Below are 20,184 nucleotides of genomic sequence, written 5' to 3' on the forward strand. Positions count from 1 at the left end.
AGATGAGTACGTCAAAAAGTTTATGGAAAATGGGATTAAATCATTTGGTCTGGCAGGCCAGACACCAGCTGGCTTCTCTGCATCCCAATGACACCTGCCTGCTGATAAAATACCTGAGGGTGGGGGGGGGGGGCGGGGAGGGCAGCAGGTGACAGCTCAATGATGGCAGCTGACACCCACGTGGGACAGAGTTCCAGCTCCTGACTTGGAGTGGCGGTATCAGGCACTGGGAGTGGGGTGAACCAGGAAATAGGGTTCCTGATTCTCTCTGCCTCTCCAAGAAATATTTTTTTTCTTAAGATAAGTTTATTTGGGCACCAAAAAGAAGAAAAAAATCTTTGAAATCTATGTGCTTTTTAAAAAAAAATTTAAAAGCTGCTGTTTCTTTTTTTTTTCCTACCGAAATGGCAGATTTACAGAGATGAGAGAGACAGAGAGAAAGATCCTCCACCCATTGGTTCACTCCCCAAGTAGCTGAAATGGCCAGAGCTGAGCGCATCTAAAGCCAGGAGCCCAGAGCCTCTTTCTGAGTCTTCACACAGGTTCAGGGTCCCAAGGACTTGGGCTATCTTCTACTGCTACCCCAGGTCAGGAAGCAGAGAGCTGGGTCAGAAGTGGAGCAGCCAGGACCCAAACCAGCGCCCACATGGGATCCCCACAAAACAAGGTAGAGGATTAGCCAACTGAACCATCGCGCTGACCTTTGCCGTTTCTTCATAATGCTACTCCTCTTCGTGGGTTTTGCAAGAAATTTTGCACCACAATTGCATCCTCCAAGAGCTTTGTATAGGACCTCCAGCAGGAGGGGAAAAGGAAGATGGCTCATGTTAGAGTGAAAATGGAAGAGAGAATGGGAGATCTCACTAGGTTACAAGCAACTGACTTTAAAAATCACATCCAGCTGTTTTTGTCCTCCTAACTACTGGTCTCCGCGGGTTGGAGTAACTACCGCAGAAGACGCAGTATCCCTGTCTGTGAAAAGCAACCCTTACTCTCCTCTACATTAGTCAAGATGTCCTACATTATTTCCGAGATGACATTACTGCCAATGAGGTGTTTTGCTCCTCCTCCCCTATCCCAGCCCGCTCCCCGTCCCCAAGTATCTTTTTTGGGGGTGGGAGGTGTTTGGGGTTTGCGCGGGGATCTCACAAAGATGAGACACCGGGACAAGGACTGAGATTTTGCGTCCGGAAGGAGAGAAGAGACGACGGCTAAGATCCCAAGGCGAAAGGGGAGGATGTTGACAGGAGCAGAGAAGCCCCGAGGGAACCGGCCTGCAAGGGAGGCTGGGCCGGCGGTGGGCTTAGGAGCAGCCGGCCGGTCGCCATGGTCACCGTGGGATCTCGCGAGGAGGCGCTCGCTGCGTGCCACCCAGCCGCTGGAGGACCAGGCGGGAGCTTCCACACCCCTTCTACACTCAGTCCCAGCCGTGACTCTGGGCGCTGGCTGCCTTCCCTCCTTAGGCGAGAAGTGTGGTGAGGGGGCAGTCCTCGCGAAGAATGCAGGGCGAAGCGCCGGAAGCAGCCCGGCCCGCCCCCAGCCGCGAGCGGAGGGCGGTGCCGGGAGGCGGGGGCTCTGCGCACGCGCAGCGCACGCGCACGTGGGGCCGGCGCTGTGGGCTGCCGGGACGCGCGGACTGTGAGTTGAGGTGAGGTGCGCGGTTACCTGGACCTGGGAGGGCGATCGAACTTGGGGCTCTGGCTCCGGTCGCGCTGAGTATCCAAGACTTCCTGGTCCACCTGTCGCGCGGGCGCCGAGCTCCTTCCGGGACCGGCGCGCCAGGCCTCCTGGGCTCCGGCTGCGCTCTGCGTTACCGCATCCATTGGACTGTGTGTGTGTGTGTGGGGGGGGGATACAAAGCGAAATCCCCACGCCGGCCCGTCTGCGTTTCGAAGAGAAGACGAGAACACAAAATGACAGCTCCCTGCGGCTTGCCGGGTGCCGGGCGGCACCCAGTGGGGAAGGGTGCGGCCCCTTGGAACCCAGAAGCCCGAGTCGTCCCCCGGGGTCTCAGTGGGCTCCTCCTCGGCGGGGAGGATGTCACCTCCTGTTGGGGCTAACGTCTCTCTCCAGTGAAGGTCAGAGGCCATCATTTCTTACCCGAAGGCTGCCCGAGTCCCCTTGGGGTTGCATCCAGTCTTGCAAAGAACCCTCCTTTCCTTTGCCCAGATTCCACAGAGCGATTTCTGTGATGGCGGCATAAGCATGGCACTCCTCTGTTTTTAACGTTATTGTCGGCTCTCCAAGGCGTACAAGTCTTCCCCTTCCCCACTTGCCTGTACCTTGCCTGGCATCTCGTTCTGTACTCCTCTACCCCTGCCAGGTGGCGCTCAGCTGTCCTGTAAGGCAGTTCCTGGGATGTCATCTCTGCTTCAGATGGCCTTTGATCCCCCGAAGAGAAGTAGAGCTCTGCTGTGTGTGTGCCTGGTCCATTTTACCGTATTACCTGCCCATGTCGTCGTCCTCCTAGATGCTTTAAGTTCACTGAGGCCAGGGACTGTTTTTACCTTGTTTATGTCTTGGTACCAGCTGGAGCTGAAGGTGGCAGTGGTATCCATTGGAAAGTATAAATGTGGCTGGGTGTTGAAGTGTAATTTGTGTGTGGTAGGGTCTAGGGAGGACGAAGCTGGTCAGAGATTGGGGTCTGAGTGTGAAGGGTCTTGTGAGGCGCCTTGAAGAGTGCAGTGGGGCAGCAGGCATTTAGTCTAGTGGTTAAGACGCCTGGGTTCAAGGCCCTGCTGGTGCAGAGGCCGGGAGAAGTGTGGAAGGCTCAGGCCATTGAAGTTCCTGCTGCCTGCCTGGGAGAACCTGATGGTGTGTCTGGCTCCAGCCAACTGCAGCCTGGTCCCACCTTGCCTCAGCTGCACAGAACTGTTTGCACTTACTGGAAGCAGAGGCTCTCAGGCAAAGGCACCTCAGCGAGGTCCATGTTCCAGGCTCTTCCTAGAGTTGCTGTTTTGGTTTAGATTAAAACTGCATGAACTTGTGCTCATCCGGGCCACTTTTGTACTTCTTTCTCTTCCCCACCAGATTCTGCAGACACCAGTTCATGCCTCTTGTTATCCTCTGGAGCGCATAAGTGTAAGTATTCGCCCCTGCTATCCAGACACCTGCATTGTGCCAACTCCTGCATTGTAGCAAAAGCCCCGTGAGGGTGCGTTTGCCTTGCTCCTGACCACCCAGCAGTCAGCAAGGACTAAATGGGTTTGGAAGAACTGCTTGTCTTCTCAACTCCCTGAGCCTGTGGGGTATGAAGATGGAAGGGTTTGGGGAGTGAAGGAAATGACCCAGATAGCAGATGGCCCAGTACAGACCCAGTGTAGACACTGGCCTCAGCATTAGCAGCCGGAGTTGAATTGGAGAGCACTTCCTCTAGTTTTGCCAGATGGGTCCCCTTGGTTCTCAGCTGAGTGCCAGATAGAAGGCGAGGAACCAAGTGGAGGGAAAAGACAGGCATAGGCCGCCCGAGGACAAGCAGGCCATGTGCTCTAGACCAGCAGATTATAGTGTTTTCCTTCGTAAGGACCCCTCTTGCTTTTCCTTAATGGAGCGTTGGCTTTTTTTTTTATCACAAAGTTAGATATACAGAGAGGAGAGACAGAGAGGAAGATCCTCCATCTGATGATTCACTCCCCAAGTGACCGCAACAACCGGTGCTGTGCCAATCCAAAGCCAGGAGCCAGGAAACTCTTCCAGGTCTCCCACACGGATGCAGGGTCCCAAGGCTTTGAGCTTTCCTTGACTGCTTTCCCAGGTGACAAGCAGGAAGCTGGCTGGGAAGTGGAGCTGCTGGGATTAGAACGGCATTAGAACTGGTACCCATATGGGACTCTGGTGCATTCAAGGCAAGGACTTTAGCTGCTAGGCCACCGTGCAGGGCCCAGGGGCCTTGTCTTTAACCATGATGCTTCCCCAGTTTTCCTACAGTTAGAGGCAGCAGCACAGTCTGCTTGGAATAAACTGAAATGGTTGTGTTGGAGGTGCGCAGGGGTATTTGTGTAGACAATGTTTTAGGAAGGAGGTACAAGGAACCTGTGGGAGGATAGCAGGTTTACACAGGAGGACAGGACAGACTGGCAGTTTTGCTTCTGTTTATGGGTTACTGCTGTGGTCACTGCACTATCAAAGCTGGTTCACTGTGCACAGCAGAGGTGCCTGGGCTCCCTGCAGGTTGTGAGCTGAGTGCAGCAGCCTCAGAGTCTTATTCACCATGAACCCCAGTACCTGAAACACCACTCCCACAGTGCAGGCGCGCAGTGGATGCTGAGTGAACAGAAACCCTAGAGAGCACTCAGAAAATTATAACAAAACTCGCAAGAATAATACCATACAGTCCCCCTCTACAATATAATTATGAACATTTTCAGTGCATAAAAAATGCGAGTTCACTGACTGCAACAATGTAAAACATTTGCACGCTGCCTGCATATAAAGACAAAGTCAAGTGACAAAAAGGGGAGTGTTAAAGGAAATGTCAAATGTACATGGTCACCTGATTGGGCCTACAAATTCAGGCTTACTTCCACTTACCAAGAGTCCAGGTACAACTGAGATATTGGGAAGGCATGTGCTTCAAGCTAAAGTGAATCTTCTGTTGCCATTTTGTGTCTCTGAAGGGTTTCCCACCATGGCTGCAGCCCCTCAAGCCCCATCAGGGGGTTCGGTTCGAAAGACGAGACCTGTAACCGTGAAGACGTCCTTGAACAACCCATATACCATCTGCTGGCCCGAGCTGGACCGGGAGCACATGCACTTCATCCTGCAGACTCTGGAGGACGGGTTTCAGGCTGTTGGCCTGCGCAAGATTGAGGATAAGAAAAGAAAGAAAACAATGCCTTCTTTCAAAAAACAAAGCCAAGAAAACTGCAGCCTCGGCGCTGATACTGGTAAGAACCAAAAGGAAAGAGAGAAAGACGTGAAGCAGCCATCATTGGGGTGGACTCCCGTGCATGTCAGGAAACAGCTGGCCATTGGTGTCAATGAAGTCACTAGAGCCCTGGAGCGGAGCGACCTGCTGCTGGTCCTGGTGTGTAAGTCGGTCAAGCCCGCCCTCATCACCTCACACTTGATTCAGCTGAGCTTAAGCAGAGCTGTGCCCGCCTGCCAGGTTCCCCGGCTCAGCGAGAGAATCGCGCCTGTCATCGGCTTAAAATGTGTCCTAGCCTTGGGGTTCAGAAAGAACACAGTGGACCTAACGGACCAAGTCTGTGCCATCATCCCCAGAGTGCCTGATTTAAGTGTACCATGGCTTCCAGACAGAACGGAAGGTCCTGGGGAGACTGTAGAGACCACAGCTCTGGAAGACCAAGACAGAGAGATTCTGGAAACTTCATTCGAAGACCTCTCAAAAAATAAGCGGAGACTTGCTGAAGCTCAACCAACTTCTGTAGCTTTACAGCCACTTAAGATAAAGAAGCTGATTCCAAACCCTAATAAGAAAAGGAAACCACCCAAAAATAAAAAAACTACTAAATAATCTTGGATAAACTTGTCCAGGCAGTTTGTCAAAGGACACATTGTAAAGATGCTTTGAAACTAATAAAATGAGTGACATTTACATATATCTTTAGGATCCTATTTGATAAAGTTTCCACTTTTTGTAATTGTATGGCACAGATATATTGGTTTAAAAACACTAAATACAGAAAATATTTTAACATGAATGTAAAGACAAAAACTTACTGCAAATAATGTGCATGCATTTTCTTTTTTTGAAGAAAAGATGTTCTTTCAAGCAAGAACATTTGTAATTTTCCATCAAACTTGGAAAACATGCCAAGGAGACAGTCCCGGTTCACAGGGCAGGTGTAAGCAGAGTGGAGAAGCACTAGGAGTGTTACAGGAAGTGCCATGCAGTACACTGTATTCAAAGGCAAATCATCTTTTTTTTGTCTTCCTTCATGTCAACTTCTTTTTCAGGCAGACAGATAGGTTGAATGTTCACACAGAAAAAGTCAGGCAAGACATTCTGACTAGTTAGAAGTCGCCAACTTTCCATGGTGTAAATTTAATTCCTATAAACAAGACGATGGTGATTAGGTGGGATGCGGCAAGAAGAGAACAAAGCAAGGCAGTCGGGTCTGCACTGCAGGAGCAGGTGAGGAGGGGACCAGTCAGTGCTGCTCCAGACGTCTCCTGCTTGGAGAATTCACTTTCTGTGATTTGTGAGGAAAAAGTTGGCTTCTCAACATTTTCTTCAGCTTGAATTCTAGTGGCCTCATGCATGATGCCACCTGTATTATTTCCATTTTACTTAGTGCATATGGGGAAACCTAATGGAAAACAGCATTTTTGTTATAGACAAAGTGTAAAGCAATGCAATTATTTTGGATCTGAAACACTATTTGTTGTATTGGGATTTTTTTTTTTTTTTGATTAGAAAATTAGATTTACAGAGAAAGGAGAGACACAGAGAAAGATCTTCTATCTGCTGGGTCACTCCCCAGATGGGAACAGCCAGAGCTGAGCTGATCCAGGCTGGGAGTCAGGAGCTTCTTCCAGATCTCGCATTTGGGTGCTAGAGACCAAGGACTTAAACCATCCTCCACTGCTTTCCCAGAAGGCCACAAGTGCAGCACTGGATCAAAAGTACAGAAGCCAGGACATGAACCGACACCCATATGGGATACTGGTGCTAGCAGGCAGAGGACTAGCCTGCCCCATGCCAGCCCCTCCATGTTACATTTAGTTTTAATAGCTATTTTGCAAGCATGTATTGATTCTGTATTTTAAAATGTTCATTTGTTAATCTTAAAGAGTCAATTGCAGTTATTAGCTACATTTAAGAATGACTTAGTAATTAACTATCAGTTTCATTTCATGAAGGAAAGCTCATGACAGAATTTGACAGTTTTGTAATTACCTGAAAAGTATTTTGCATAAATATAAAATTTTCTATCATTAAAAAATGTTGTAAACCAGAGCCTTGATTTCCAGATTGAGCATTTGCCTTATGCTAGTATCTCAGAATGTTCCAGTGAGTTGATACAGTTTTGTTTCTTGAAGGCTTTCTCCTTGGAAGAAAGAAGGGTCAGTACAGCTGGGTTTGAACTTTTCACTACTATGCAGCCTCAGGTGTCCCACTAGTGGTAATGTTGGGATGCCACAGCTGTGGTTTTCAACTCTCAATCACTGCCCCTGTTTTCGTGAGGGGTCATAGGCTTTGCGGGCTATGCTGTTTGTCACAATAACCCAAAACTGTCTTTGTAATGTGAGGCAGCCACAGTCAGTGTGTACACAAAAGTATGGCAGTATTCCAGTACAACTTTATTTATGGAGTCTTAACTGGTTATTTTGTAGAATTTTCACATCACAAAGTGACTTTGACTTTCCTCCCTCCAACCATTCCAAGATAACAAAAACATTCTTAGGCTGTATACAAACAGGCAGTGGGCCATGGACTGTTGACGCCTCTCCCCCCTTCCCTGGCAAAAGACCTGGCTGGCTTCATTAAGACTATTTATCACGTGCTGCCAATGCTGTCATGTTATCCAGGAGGCACACAGCCTAGGCACTGGCATGTGCAGGCAGGAACACACATCTGCTTACTGAGTCCAGGCGTGGCTTTGTGGCCTCATTTGGCATCTTATTTGTCCCTTAGGTCAAGTGGAATATATACACATTTATGTATACCTTTAAACTGGTTTCAAATTCTAGATTAAAAACACCATTGGTAACAAAATTATGGATACTTATTTACAAATAAGACATTTCTATTAGCATGACAATTTTTGTGATAAATTAAGATTCAACATAAAGCAATATGTGCAATTTTGCATAAGTAATAAGAACATTCACACTAACAGTGCCTTATAGCACTGATAAATTCCACCAGGTCTGTGTGTTCACTTTAGGGCCTTTATTCCCTTTTCTTACATGTCCAGGATGTTCAATTTGCTCAGCAGCAGCAAAGTCTGGTCCTGGGCATAGGCTCTCAGAGAGCACACCTCCTGTTTGCACACAACATTGCTTTTCAAGCAATTCACTGACCTGTTGAAGATCAAAGTATAAATCTGTGTGTCTACTGATTGGACGGCGCCGCTTATGGAGAAGAAGATATGACAGTTACCAGTGCATTTTTTTATGTTGCTTCACACCTATTCACCCCTTGTCATGGAGGGAGAGAAGTGTAAATGTTCCCAGTGACAGCACAGAAGGTGACAGAAGTGAAGATTCTCCAAATGGATCCTTCATTCTCTTACACAAATATATTGGCACTCAAACAAGTGCTGCCATTTGTCGCCATACAACAGCAAGGGTTTTAACAATATTTAGTTCAGAGAAAAACGTTTCTTTTTTTCATAAAGAGTGGAAAAAAACCCTCTTTTCAGCAAGATAGCCAGAAGTTTGTATATTAGGGAAATATGTTCTTTGTATCTCTGTCATCCCATTCATAAAGGGGTAAGCAGTGAAAAAAGGTGAATAATGTTCTAGGTAAAATGTAATAACTGGTCACATATGGACATATTTTCATCTTGTGTGATGGTTACCAACTACTTCGATTTCACTTGTGCTTTTATTCTTTGGAGTGGCAGTTCAGGAATCATTAATGGAATATTAAGAAATGATGATGGCCGAGATTTAGAATGAAAAGCATCCTTTTATTGTAGTACAAGTCCAACCTAAAGGGAGGAAAGAAATGAGCTAGTAAGAACAAGCAGCTGAAACTCTAGATCTGTATTTTTAAAAGCTATTGAAAAAGGCCTCTTATTTCTAGAGAAAGCCTAAACGGGATTACAACCCACCTTTTCAGACTCAGTTCCTGGACACCTCCAGTTGTATAAGTAATACTGTAAATTGCCATCTCCTATGCCAAACTTGAGTTTCTCCAAGAATGTTTTATTTTCCATCAAATCGAGTGCATTGAATACATCAAATCCTTTCTGCCAACATAAAAGGGATTTAAGATTTGAAACAAAGGACTAGAATGTTTCCTGGACTTAGTATAACATTTAATTCCTCTGTTAATAGCATGAAAATGCATTTACAGTGGTTTATGTCTTACAGAATAAGTTATGAGTTCAGTTCAAAAGTCATAAAACTCACAATGAGTATGATGGGATCAGCCAGATTGTGCAGAAATGCTAACTCTAAGAGCGGCAGGGGCAGGCATCTGGCTGGCAGCAGAGATGCGTCTGTCCTCTGTCGGAGTACCTGGGCTCCTTTCGACTCACTCTTGATTCCAGCTTCCTACAGAGTGCGCCCTGGGAGGTAGCAGGTGGAAGCTCAAGCATGGTTGGTTCCCTGCAACCCATGTGGGAGACCTGGGTCATATTTTCAGCTTCCAGCTGTTGCAGGCAGCTGGGAAGTGAACCAGTGGATGGGAGCTCTCTGGATCTCAACAATAACAAGAGTACGTTTTTCTTCAAAAACTGCATAGAACATCTCTCTGTTTCTCTGCCTTGCAGGCTAAATAAATGATAAATTTCTTGTAAAGATTTGTTTATGTGTTTGAAAAAGCAGAATGACAAGGAGAGACAAAGAGATATGTTTCAATCACTGCAGCATTCCCCCGATTCCCTCAACAGCCAGAGCTCCATCTGGGTCTCCCACATTAAGTAGCAGGAACCCAAATCCTTGGGTCACCATTGACTGCCTCCCAAGTACATTAGCAGGAAGCTGGGTAGGAATGTGGAGTTGCATGGACTTGAACTAGTACTCTGATAAGGAATGAGGGCATCCCAAGAGGCAGCCTAACCCGATGAGCCACAGTGGCTTCCCCAAAAGTAACAGAATTTTAAAAACAGTATTTTCAATGTTCAATTTGTAGAGAAATGCAAGAAGACACTTCTGGAAATGTTTTCAATTTCATAAACAATTGTTTTCTTATCATTAGTCATGTGTTGTCCAAACACGACTGCCAGCTTATTGAAATTTCTGTTTAAGAAAAACAGCTGATTTGAAATAAGAATTTAACAATTCTGGCAATTCCCAGACCAAGGAAAGAGAAAATAATGGATATAGTAATGTTATAGTAGGTACACTAAATTACATTCAGTAGTTTCGCCATCTCTGAGCTTCTAATTATAGCTGAGTAATTGAAAATATTACATGGAAAATTCCTAAAACCAACAATTCATCATTTTAAACTGTGTGTGCTGCCTTGAGCAGCACTATGCAACCGCGTGCTTCCTTCTTGGGATGTGACTCGCCTCTGTGCGACTTCTCCATGCCGTGGAGGCCACGCGCCTGGGAGTCACTTCACAGCCACCTCAGCGATCAGACTCACTGTGGACCTAGTGTGGCGCTGGTATGCAGGGTTCTGTGCCATCTGCGGCTCCAGGCACCCACTGGCCTACTGAGGTCCACAGCTCACAGACATGTGGCACTACAGTCTTTTCCTTATGTCTTTCTTGTTTTCTTATGTAATAATGAAAATACCATTTCCTTATATGCAGAGGTAGTTTCTGACTTGTACAAAATTTCTGTTAGAATGCCAAAAATGTAATCTGCATTAAAATGTTAAAAGTTCCTCAGAATTTCTCCTTTGACTGTTAATCAACAGTTAAAACAAAACCAAAAAGCACCTTAGGTGAAACCTATCTGTACAGAAGACAACAGAGCAGGATGCTTTCTCTGGCCTGTGGACTTGGAGAACCAAAGCATGCGCCCAGGGACGCGGTGCTCACCAGTTTCGCAATGATGAGTGCGTCGTTCATGAGGTCCAGCAGAGGGGTCTCGGTGTGAATGTTGTAGAAGGAGTAGGCAGCTTTGAGGCTCTTGTGAGCAGGGTGCTGCATGACTGTAGACGGGAGTGTGTAAAAGCTCAGGAAATCCGTCAGCCGGCCGCTGGCGTTCTGAAGGACAAAGATGCCAGTCAATACCCCATCCCACCCCTGCACCCTGGAGCGAACTGCATCTGCTCTGTTAAGCGCCCTCTGGCATCTCTGAGCTCGGACCGGACCTTAACTTAGTCCTACTTATTTTTGGGCAATCCAGTTGGCAGTCCCTTGGATCTGAGAAGAATATGGTGTTGGAATTCTAGTCCAACTTTTGTAGTAGGAAAGCCTTCCTCAGGCTGACTAACGGGCCAGCTTTCTGGACAAATGGAGCAGTGATTAAAGCAGATGCAGTGTTTCGGTAGAAATAACAGTGTTAAGGATTAGGAGGCTGCCTTCGCTACCCAGAACATACTGTCCAGTAATAAACACTTAGCACAGGGCAGGGATTTTATCAGGTTAGAACAAAGCTGTGTAGAATCTGGAAGCTGTGTGTGGAAGCCTGAATACTGCACCAATAAATACATATGTGAAAAAATGAATGGAAATTTTACCATATCAAAAATAAAGGGCACGGGCCTGGCATGGTAGCCTAGCAGCTAAAGTCCTCCCTTTGCACGCACTGGGATCCCATATGGATGCCAGTTCTAATCCTGGCGGCCCCGCTTCCCATTCAGCTTCCTGCTTGTGGCCTGGGAAAGCAGTTGAGGACGGCCCAAAGCCTTGTGGCCCTGCACCCATGTGGGAAACCCAGAAGAGACTCCTGGCTCCTGACTTCGGATCGGCACAGCACCGGCTATTGTGGCCACTTGCGGAGTGAATCAACAGATGGAAGATCTTCCTCTCTGTCTCTCCCTCTCTCTGTATATCTGACTTTGCAATAAAAATAAATAAATGTTTAAAAAGAAAATAAAGGGCACAAGATGGGATTCCTATCACCATCACCAGGATGGTTTTCATTAGCTACATTGGGGCTTGCACACTTTTGGAACAAAGTCTTTCAATGATGGGGCTGAAGAGGCCATAGCAAATCCATGTTGTTGCTAGAAATTCCAGAGGGATATAGTCTCTGAATTTCTAGTGCTTCTGGTTAAGTAAACTTCTCTCCAGACATTAAGAAACAAAGGAGGTTTATCTCCAAGGATTTCCACTGATCTACACAGGCAGCCCAGCAATAGGGATGCCGGGAGGAAGGGGATAACTTCTGTGAATGGATCAGTAACAGTCTCACAGGCAGAGGGGACCCATCCAATCTGATTAGCCACCCGGACTCCCTTTTCATTGCTTGCTTTTTAGAAAACTAGCTTTTCATGATCATACTAATGGTTACTCTCTCTGTGTTTGCTACTAAAATGCAACCAGAACTACGACAAACTTTCAAGAAAGCATGGGAGATTCTTTGTCTTTGTTCCCATTTTTCCTCATGGTCAATCCACTGTACTGATAGATTAAAAAACAAACAAGCAAACTACCCACAAGGCTATGTCTCCATGACCTATAGGAAAGCTTTTAGCAACCTTCAGAGAACAAATAATCCTTACATATAAATTGAAAAGAAGTGGTAGGCACACCATTTTAAAACATCATCTCAATAGATTCAGAAAAATATGAAATAGAACTCAACAGCAAGGCATGAAACAGCTAGGCACAGAGGACCACCTCCTCATTCTGATGAAGGGCATCTACGAGGCACCCACAGCCCACATCACACAAGACAATGTCACTGAATAACACTCTCCAGCATGTGAAAGGTCCACTAGTCCACTCTCCTTTAGAACTAATCCTGGAGCTCGAAAATGAAATACACAAAGTGAGGGCCTGGCCACAATGGCTCAGTTGGTTAATCCTTACCTTGCAAGTGCTGGGAACTGGTTCATATCTCAACTGCTCCACTTCCCCATCCAGCTCCCTGCTTTTGGCCTGGTAAGGATGGCCCAAGGACTTGGGACTGTGCGCCCACATGGGAGACCCAGAAGAAGCTTCTGGCTTCAGATTGACTCAGCTCTGGCCATTTTGGCCATTTGAGGAGTGAACCAGCAGATGGAGGATCTTTTTATCTTTCCTTATCTCTGTAAATCTGCCTTTCCAATAAAAATAAATAAATCTTTTCTTTCCCCCAAAGGACAAAAAAAAAAAAAATGCAAGGTCAACATATAAAACTCAATAGGATTTATATACAGTACAAAGAAACACATATAAGATGAAATTACTAGTAGATAATGCTGTATTAACAGGTAGAAAGTATTTAAGAACAAATTTAATAAAAGGTGTGACAGACTTCTCCACAGAGTATTACAGAATACTGCCGAGAGAAACTTAAGACAATCCAAGTGAATGGAGAATTATACAGTATCCAAAGTTTGGTTTCCTATATGACTAAGATAAATTATCATAAAGTTAATAAATTCAATACAATCCCAATGAAAAGCCCAGCAGGTTTTTGTGGTAAATCACAGACTACTTGGTTCCAAAATTTGGTTTCCAAAATACAAAGGGCCTATGAAAGACAAAACATTTTTGAAAAGAAAAAAAAAAAAAAAGAAGACTCAGACTATCTCTTTTCAAGGGACTTAAAATAAAGCTACGGCATCTAAAGTGTGAATCAGAAAATAGGTAGGTGGGCAGATCTGTGGAATAAAACAGGGTCCAGAAATGGAGCCACACATATTCAGTCACCCAATTTTCTACCAAGGTGTCAGGTTATTCAACAACAACAACAATAAAAAGTAGTCTTTTCAACAAATGGTCCTGAAACAATTGAGTGGTTATATAAACGTTGACCTCTACACTGTACACAAAAAGTAATTCAAATAGATCACAGACAAAACATAAAAGATACTTAAAAAAACCCATAAAGTCCCACCCCCATCACCACACAAAAAGAAAATCTTTAGGGCTTCAGAGCAGAGAAAGATTCCTGCAGCTAATCATGGATTCATTGTAAAAGAAAAAAATAATGGCATATTGGTCTTCATCAAAAGTGAAGTATCAGAAACTATCAATAGGAAAATTAAAAAGGAAAGTCACAGAGAAAAATACTCATTACAGATAGATGGATACTGAGCTAAATATTGATGACAGAGGTCTAACAGCCAGATTATGTAAAAGTCTCTTATAACTCAGACAATTCAGAAAAAACCTGGAGAGATTTTACAAAATATCAACATAGCTCAGTTCATGAAATATTACTGCTACAGCAGTCATTAAAAATAAATAAGTAAAAACCACAATGAGATAATACTCACATGATAAAATGTAAATAACAAACTGGCAGTGATGACACCACTGGCAGTGATGCATCCCAGCCTGGAGTTCCTGGGTTCGAGTCCTGGTTCTGGCTCTGCTTCTGGTCTAGTTCCGCTAACGTGCACACTGCGAGGTAGCAGCTGAGGGTTCACGTGCTTGGGTCTCTGCCACCCACGAGTCAGTGTCCCTAGAGTATCCCAGCTCCTGGCTTCTTCGGCTGTCATGGCCATTTAGGGAACAAACCAATGTGTAGGAGATCTTTGTCTTTTCATCTGCCTGACTTGCAAACAAATAAGCTAAGCCAATAGAAACTGAAAAATAGACATCGGACAATACCAAGTGTTCATGAAGACTTGGATCAACAACCTAGTGAGCACATCAAACGGCACAACCACTCTGGAAACTGTTGAGCAGTTTCTTACGAAGTTGGATGTATATCTCCCTTTCCTCAAGAATAAAGAAACCACTGGTGTGCCAATGCCCACAACAGTTTCATTCATAAGAGACAATCCTGCAAATAAGTCAAATATTTATCAGCAAGAGAAAGGTGAAACAAACTGTGATATATTCATTCCATGAGCCACCAATCAGCAATAAAAACGAAAGAGTGGCTGAGAAGTGAAACTACGGATGGATCTCAGTGGCAGGCAGAGCATGTGAGTCCCAGGACTGGCAAAGCTAATTTATGATGACAGGAATAAAACCACTGGCTGCCTGGAGGAGGGATATGAGAGATCCTGGATCTTGAATTGGGTTATTGTTATACAAGTGGCTCACCAAGGCGTGGACTTAAAATCTGCACATTTTATGTGGATTCTGCCTCAATAACACTGGCATAAACAAAATTCAACATAAATTCATGATTTCAAAAAACCATTAGCAGACAAGGATTTTGATTAACCAGATAAAGTATATCCCACCAAAACAGTCACAAAAATATCATAATGGCTAAATGCTAAAGTCAGGATAAACATGAAGAGGGCCATTTGATACCATTTATTTATTGCTACAGGATTTATCCACTATAGCAATAAAGGAAAAACCTATATGACCTGTAAGAATTGGAAAGAAAAATTTAAAATGTATAAAAATATTGGTATGTTTGTTTAGATACACAGAAGATATACCCAAAACCTTAGCTTTAGTGGTAAATCCAAAAAATCTTAAAAAATGTATTTATTTTTATTGGAATGGCAGATATACAGAGAGGAGGAGAGACAGAGAGGAAGATCTCCCATCTGCTGATTCACTCCCCAAGCAGCCTCAACAGCTAAGCCAATCCAAAGCCAGGAGCTCAGAGTCTCTTCTGGGTCTCCCACACGGATGCAGGGTTCCAAGGCTTTGGGCCGTTCTCAATTGCTTTCCCGGGCCACAAGCAGGGAGCTGGATGGGAAGTGGGACCGCTGGGGTTAGAACTGGTACCCATATGGGAGCCTGGTGTGTACAAGGCGAGGACTTAAACCTCTAGGCCATGGCACCAGACCCAATCCAGAAAATTTTTAAAATGCAAGATTAGCATCCAGAAATCCTTAGTGTTCAAAAATAAGTTTTCAAAAACCTCTGCATTTATGACAAAATACGTATTAGAAGCTACAACGTATATGGAAACAAAAGTGAAAGATAAGGTAAGGAAGGAAGTGCGACGGCCTTCACGTAGCACTGGCAGGTGGAATTCCAACACAAATGCCTCTCAAACATAGAACCTACTCTGTACCTACTGCTGTGTCCAAGACCTTCCAACGCCCGCCCCATCAGAGCTCCTGTGGTGGCAGTGGGCACATTGCTCATGCAGTGCTCACCCAGGGGAGCCGCTCTGATCCCACGATTCTGAGGCCTCTCCTACAATGGCAGACACCGGGTAACCACCCTGGCACAGGCAGCATAAGCAGGGGCCGAGCTAACCCAAGGAGATCAAATATCAACTTGTTACTGGAACCGAGGTAGGCCAGGAACTGGGTGTTCACATAAACAGGCTGACAGTCTGCTAACAGAAGGTTCAACTAAGACAGACTCCTTACACACAGGGAATATAGATAACACTAAAAATCACCTGTCACAACAAAATGGCAATCCTAACACATTTCAGTCACACGGTGATTCCAGCTGACACCAACAATGCGATGAAACAGGTGTTACAATATTCAGACAAGATTGTACAGTGATGTTTTTACATGTTGAAAAAACGCTCCAAGTAATGACAAACTCTAAAATGCAGAAAATTACATCAAAGAAAGGGAAGTTTCAGATCTGGAAAATAACATAACAGAAACAAAAAAATTGCTGGCTGGGCTCAACAAAGGAGAGATGACAGAGGGTACAGACGGGGACCAGGCAGGCAGGCCCAGAAGTCACCTGCCGAGAGCCACAATAATGAATTGAGCCTCAGATGTCTTGCTCACTGTCAGGAGATCCAACACCGCTGTACCATTAGGGTTCTGGGAGGCTGGGCAGCAGAGTATTTCAGAAAAAAACAATGGTCATAAACTTCCCAGATTAGGTAAAGTATACACACTACACATTCAAGAAGCTGAGCAAACTTCAGTAGGACAAGCCCAAAGGAACTTCCAACAAGAATCATTAAACTAAAGACAGCAGGCCATCCAGTACAAGGCCTTGCTGACCCGGATGATCAACCCAAGTGGACTTCTCATCTGATACCAGACAGGACAGAAGGAAATGAGGGAACTTAAAAAAAAGTGTTTTTTGTTTGTTTGTTTGAAAGAGGCAGAGAGACAAAGACACAGAGCTGCCATCTACTGGTTTAATGCCCACATGGCTAGAATTTGGCCATCGTCAAAGCAGGGAGCTGAAAAGGTCTCCTGCAGAGGTGACAGGAAGCCATAGTCAGGGAGTTGAACCCTGATGCAGACATTGTAACCGTTAGGTTAAACACCGTGTGTGTGTGTGTGTGTGTGTGTGTGTGTGTGTGTGTGTGTGTGTGTGTGTGTGTGTGTGTGTGTGTGTGTGTTTAAGTGCTGAGAGGAAAGAACTATCCACCAAAAGTTCTGTATTTAGAGAAACTACCCTTTGGGAGTAAAAGGGAAATAAGGGGAAAAAAAGAAAGAACAAAGAAAGGAGAGAAGAAAGAAAAAAGAAAGATGTGTGGCAAGCAGACTAAGGCATTATTCTTCAAGAAAAAAAAATATAAGAATGGCTCTTGAGTTATCAGGAATGAAAAAGGAATAATGGAGAAAAGTTTGGGTACACACAATAAACTATTGAGTGTTATAAATGATGATTGGGCCCGGTGCAGTGGCGCAAGTGGTTAAGGTCCTCGCCTTGCACGCCCGGGATCCCATATGGGCGCTGGTTCTGTCCCGGCAGCCCCACTTCCCCCCTTCCAGCTCCCTGCCTGTGGCCCGGGAAAGCAGTTGAGGACGGCCCAAGGCTTTGGGACCCTGCACCCGCGTGGGAGACCCAGAAGAGGCTCCTGGCTTCGGATTGGCATAGCATCGGCTGTTGTGCTCACTTGGGGAGTGAATCATTGGACGGAAGATCTTCCTCTCTGTCTCTCCTACTCTCTGTATGTCTGACTTTCCAATAAATAAATAAATCTTAAAAAAAAAAGATGAGAGAGATCCTTTGAACAGTGTTGGAATTATTAAATGTATTCAGTTCATATTTTGAAACTCATTCAAAAGAAGTATCTGAGCTCTGATGGTTTCAAATACAGGATTCTATCTTTTAAAAAAATTAACACTGATTCTACACAATCTCTTGCAGAAAACAGAAAGGAGGTATAAAAGGAGGTATAACCCTTTCTTGGCTAATTTTATGAAGCCAGCCTTGTCTTGGTACTGAAACCAGCCGAAAAACATCAAACAGAACCAGAAACCCCAAATCCTCTACACTAGTATTTCTCATCAACTCAATATACATTCCAGACACTAATAACAATCAATGCGTAAACTCCTGGCACTAGCAAGCTATTCCAACAGGGTGCAGGATACAACATCGACACAGGAGAGCAAGTGCCTTTCTTTATACTGTGAACACACAGAAATGGAAACCAAAAACACAAAACCACCACCTACAGTCACCCCAAAGAAGAGAAATGTTTAGGCATACACTCAGAAATCGTGTACTCCATCTGGAAGCTGACAATGACAGAATGCCGATAATAGACACGTTTTAAAAACTTAAATAAATGCAGAGATATTCTGTATTTATGGATTGGAAGGTTTTTGTATTCTCCCTCAAATTACGCCTATCAAAATGCCGAGCAAGTAGACAGAGACGAGGTGGACAAGGACAAACTTATTCTAAAGTTGACATGAAAAGACAGAGGAAATAGATAAGCTAAAGCAATCTTCTCTTCTCTTCTCTTCTTTTCTTTTCCTCCCCTCCTCTCCCCTTCCCTCCCCTCCCCTCCCCTTCCCTCCCTTTCCCTTCCCTTTTCAGATTTATTTATCTTTATTGAAGAGGCAGATTTACAGAGAGAAGGAGAGACCTTGACAGAAAGATCTTCCATCTGGGGGCTTACTCCTCAAATGGCAGTAACAGCTGGAGCCGAGCCAAACTGAAGCGAGGAGTCTCTTCTGGGTCTCCCACATGGGTGCAGGGTCCCAAGGACTTGGGCCATCCTCTGCTGCTTTCCCAGGCCATAAGCAGGGAGCTGGATAGGAAGTGGAGCAGCAGGTACCCAAATTGGCACCCATATGGGATCCTGGTACTTGCAAGGTGAGGATTTAGCCATTGAGCGATTATCGTACTGGCCCCCCAAAGCATGTTGATAGATAATCCTGGAGTGGGAAGAATTTCTCGACCTGACATCAGCACTAACTATGCAGCTACTGCTCTGGCCAGGATGGTCCTCATGGAGGGGCTAATGAAGATGACTGGAATGGGAAAGATGACCTCTGATATGGATCTTGGAGGCGTTTAGTTCTCAGCATTCAGCACTACTTTCCCAAGCCAATAAAACTGCACTCAAACAGAAGGATAGGCAAACTATATGAACAGCAACTTCACCTAAGAAGAAATAATCATGGCTGGAAGATTTAGAAGTTTGGATAATGAGAACAATTAATTAAAAACAAGATGTTGTTTCAGACTCAAAAAGCAAGGCTAGGTCTACCGCCTGAACACAATGACCTGTTTGTGAGGATGTGAGCAAACAGGAAGCCTGGGGAGGTGCTAATGAGATATTCCAGTGAGCTCCCAGGCCACTGAAAGATGCTACTGTAGGTCTGACCTCATACTCACCCACTCGAGTTATACCTCGGGGCAATAGTTTTCAAATGTGCTCTGTGAAGCCTGTGGGTGTGCCAGGGACCCCTTGGGAAATCAATGTGGCTAGAATTGTTTTCATCATGAATATTAATAAAGTATTGGGTTTGGTCACTGTGTTGGCCTCTGCACTGACGGTGGGGGCAGCTGCTGGGGCATTAGTATAAAATGAGTCTGTGGCACCATCTATTAACATCTTCATGGTTTACACAAAGCTCAGAGCGCATGCTCAGCCTAGCGGCAGAGACACCCTCCCGCCCACGTCAGTGTCTGGCTCTGCCTTCCACGGGGCTGCGGTGGGAACAGCTGGACTGAGTTCCCCACTCCCAGATTTGGGCGCAGTCATTGCAGGCACTACAGAGTTCACACTGCCTGTCTCAGACTTCATTTCTCTCTTTGCCTCTTAAAACAAAAATCTTTAAAAGAAAAAAATCAGAGAAAACAAGCTTCACAAAAGGATATCCTTATTGTATCCCTACTACTGGTTTTACCAACTCTTCATAAACACTCTCCCTGCACAATGAAACATAAAGGTGGTCTCAAGAAGAAGCCCTATGCTACTGAGCTGTGAGCTCAACTGGCCACTTTTTTTTTCTCCATGGCACATTACATGGCAAACCATGGTTGTTCAGGCTTAGGTGTTTGGCGCATTTTCCGGGAAACAAATGATGTGAGCCTGTCACATGAATAAGAGAGGATTTGTTGCTACTGATAAAGCTTCAGTGCAAACTAAAAGGAGAACCTTTAGGAGCTATATTACACACTTGTTCTGATGACAATGATGGTAATATCAACATTTAACTTTATGATCCCACGTATGAAATGTCAGTATTTGGGAGCTCTATGCAACTCAGTGAACCAATTGTTTTTCAAATTACCAATACATGATGCTAGGTCACAGAGTCATTCAAAGGACCAGGCAGACAAACGGATTTTTAATGTAATAGAATATGAGAAGTTTACCGATGGGAATAGTATTGCGGTATGGCAA

The 20,184-nt window shown here is 45.0% G+C and overlaps 2 protein-coding genes across 2 annotated transcripts in view; one reads left to right on the top strand and one right to left on the bottom strand.

Moving 5' to 3' along the window:
• Positions 1-1,608: 1,608 nt before the first annotated feature.
• Positions 1,609-5,561, top strand: RPP38 (ribonuclease P/MRP subunit p38). Its single transcript, XM_040967918.1, has 3 exons — positions 1,609-1,648; positions 3,031-3,081; positions 4,617-5,561. The coding sequence occupies exon 3, from the start codon at positions 4,628-4,630 to the stop codon at positions 5,474-5,476; it is 849 nt and encodes a 282-aa protein (XP_040823852.1). The 5' UTR covers positions 1,609-1,648; positions 3,031-3,081; positions 4,617-4,627; the 3' UTR covers positions 5,477-5,561.
• A 2,939-nt stretch (positions 5,562-8,500) lies between these two features.
• Positions 8,501-20,184, bottom strand: part of NMT2 (N-myristoyltransferase 2) — a 55,874-nt gene continuing 44,190 nt past the window's right edge. Inside the window, exons 10-12 of the mRNA XM_040967917.1 lie at positions 10,629-10,796; positions 8,745-8,882; positions 8,501-8,621 (exon numbers count right to left, since the gene is read on the bottom strand). Of these exons, the coding sequence (XP_040823851.1) occupies positions 8,601-8,621; positions 8,745-8,882; positions 10,629-10,796 (327 nt within the window). The 3' untranslated portion in view covers positions 8,501-8,600. The remainder of the gene's footprint in view (positions 8,622-8,744; positions 8,883-10,628; positions 10,797-20,184) is intronic.

This window comes from Ochotona curzoniae, unplaced genomic scaffold (genome assembly GCF_017591425.1).
Source record: "Ochotona curzoniae isolate NIBS_2020 unplaced genomic scaffold, NIBS_Ocur_1.0 scaffold_4683, whole genome shotgun sequence".
In the NCBI taxonomy this organism is placed as follows: domain Eukaryota; kingdom Metazoa; phylum Chordata; class Mammalia; order Lagomorpha; family Ochotonidae; genus Ochotona; species Ochotona curzoniae.